The 2,525-nt window shown below is 59.8% G+C and overlaps 1 protein-coding gene across 1 annotated transcript in view; it reads right to left on the minus strand.

Moving 5' to 3' along the window:
- The window catches only part of RAP1GAP2 (RAP1 GTPase activating protein 2), a 327,595-nt gene that overhangs the window by 33,518 nt on the left and 291,552 nt on the right, over positions 1-2,525 (minus strand). Inside the window, exons 15-16 of the mRNA XM_012001219.1 lie at positions 696-767; positions 97-183 (exon numbers count right to left, since the gene is read on the minus strand). Coding sequence (XP_011856609.1) covers positions 97-183; positions 696-767 — 159 coding nt within the window. The remainder of the gene's footprint in view (positions 1-96; positions 184-695; positions 768-2,525) is intronic.

Raw genomic sequence — 2,525 nt, forward strand, 5'->3', positions numbered from 1 at the left:
AAAAAAAAAAAAAAAAAGATGGAGGAGCCCTGGATGAGGCTGGCTAACGGGCGGCCCAGCAGGCGGGAGGGAGACCTTCAGAACCCACACTCTCACCTCCAGCTTTGCAAACTTGTCCGACTTGCAGCAGGCGTTCTCGGCATTGGTGAGCTTGGTGAGCAGAAACTCCCTGAAGTCCCGGCCCTGGAACAGACAAGACGGCCCTCAGGTCTGTCATTCTCGGCTGTTGCCGGGAGATCTTCAGCCACGGTGACAGGCAGCAGAGCTGGGGGCGTGGGGAGAACCCCTGAAAGGTCCCTTCTGACACTGGATCATTGCTAGCCCAGGCCAAGCCCACCTGCGAATATCCCAACACGGAAACCCGCTTCCCTGGTCCTGGGAAGCCACAGCGGCGCTTCCACGACTGGAGCTCATTCTTGCCCAAGGTTCCTTGACCGGGGCCTGACATAAAAACCCCTCTTTCAGCAGAAAGGCAACCCCAGGGTCAAACGCCCCGACAAGTGGTCCTATGCTGGGCCAGACTGGCAGCATAAAAGAGGTGGGGAGAGACCCCAAGAAAGGAGGTTCCCCCCAAACCTGCAAAAGGATCTCCCTAACGTTCCGAGCCTGAATTCGGCTCCATCCCAACCATTGCTACTCAAGCACTGAGACGTGGCATTGTGGATGCGAGAGGAGCAGAAGGAAGAGTGTCCTACCTTCTGGAAAACGGGGGGGCTGGGCAGAGGTGGACCAAAGGTGGGCACATCTTCCCGCGCAGTGACAGAGACCTGAGTGAAACAGAGTCATGGTATGGACCTGGAGGGAAGGGACGGGCACTGCCCCTACGGGAGCCACACTCCTCACAGCAAAGCTACCCACTTTCTCCCTCCTCGCCTTCCCAGAACACAAACAAAATACTCCTGTGGGCACCGCCAGTGCAGGCCCCGAGCCTGTTCCTAGAAGTGGGGCCGGACGGTGCGGGGCCGGCTGCAGCCTCTCATCTGCGTTCCTGGAGGCCAGAAGCAGGTTTGGCAAGATGACTGGACAGGGCTAGGACCCTAATTATAATGCCACACAAGTGCCTGGGAGATGGTATCTCATGGCCTCATTCGACAGTGATGCTAATCCTACTGAGAAGGCACAGGGAGAACTGCTTTTCCCTGATGAGGAAACAGAGGCCCAGAGACACACAGAGAAGCCCCCAAGTCCCACAGGTGATTAGCCGCAGAGGAACAGAGCATCCAGACTTCTCCCGACCCGTCTCTGGTGAGCAGAAACGGGTCCCAAGCCTGACTCCTCAGCTCGGCCATAAATCAGAATTGCTTCAAAATTGCTTCAGGTGTTTAAAAATAAATACTAGGTTCACGGGTTCTGGCCTAAACCTGCCGAATCGGAAAGGCAGAGCCCCCTGGAAGCTCTCGTGCAGCCAGTGGACCCGTGTTTGGGAGCCCTGGCCCCACACACAGGGTCAGCCAGTCCGGGGCCCAGCCTAGGAACTGAGGGTGGGGCGCACACCTCTGGCAGCCTGAGCGAGCCTGAGCTTTCGAGTGACGGCATCCAGGTTCTCTGCATGGGGGTCTCCCAGGCGTGGGACGGGCCCCGCACCCCACCTTCCCTCTGCACAGAGGTGCCCTGATTTCACCTGTCCTCAGCCCACGAGGCTGTGGGGCTCTCGGGAGACTGCCCTCCCTTCCCCGTGCGGCCGCTGACGTGAGCCCCGCCCTGGCGTGCTGCCAGCCTCCCCAGCCTGTGAAGTGGGGCAGATGCAGAGAGTCTGCCAGGGCGGGTGAGCAGGCAGCTGGGCACCGAGCCAAGGAAAGGCCCTGCCAGAGTCCAGAGGGGAAACAGAGCAGGAGAGAGCTGGTCAATACGGGCTTTCTCTTCCCAAGCTCGAGGCTGTCTGCCCGGCCCGAATTGCAGTGCCCGGAGTCAGGAAATGGTGCGTGTTCGGCTGACGTGATTTCTGGCTGGGCTCCAGCAGCTGAACCCAGTTCCCTACCACCACCCACCAGGCACCGGTGGCCCAGGTCAAGAATTCAGTCACAGAGCCAGAATCAGGGGTGGGGGTGTGGGAAGGCGACGGGGAGGCTGCAGACTGCGGGCACCTGGGACAGAGGCCAGAGGGCAGCCCCAGCTCTCCCCTTCCCACCCCTACTCCCCGTCATCTTCCAGCCTGCATTACAGTGGTCTGTGCGACTGTGTAAGTGGCTTCAGACACATTCTCAAATGTGTCCAACCCTCCAGCGGGACAGTCCCACAGCAGAGCCCTGTGGGCCACGTCGGGGGCAGGGGCCTTCCTTGTGACGTGCTTTCACCTTCCATCCTCATTGTGCGCCTCTCCTGACCCCATTCCAACCAGGCGGCCAGGCCTTTGTTGTTCCCCTCTCTTGGGGACATCTGGGTCACTGGGCTGAAAGCAGAAGTTGCCTGAACACAACCCCACCTTCCTGTTTTCTAAATGCAGTGAGGGCCTCCAGCAAGGGCTTGGAGGGAGAGAGGCAGGTGCAGGTGACTCTGGGGAAGGGACCTGCATGGCTGGAAGGAGG

The sequence above is a fragment of the Mandrillus leucophaeus genome, unplaced genomic scaffold (assembly GCF_000951045.1).
Source record: "Mandrillus leucophaeus isolate KB7577 unplaced genomic scaffold, Mleu.le_1.0 Scaffold653, whole genome shotgun sequence".
In the NCBI taxonomy this organism is placed as follows: domain Eukaryota; kingdom Metazoa; phylum Chordata; class Mammalia; order Primates; family Cercopithecidae; genus Mandrillus; species Mandrillus leucophaeus.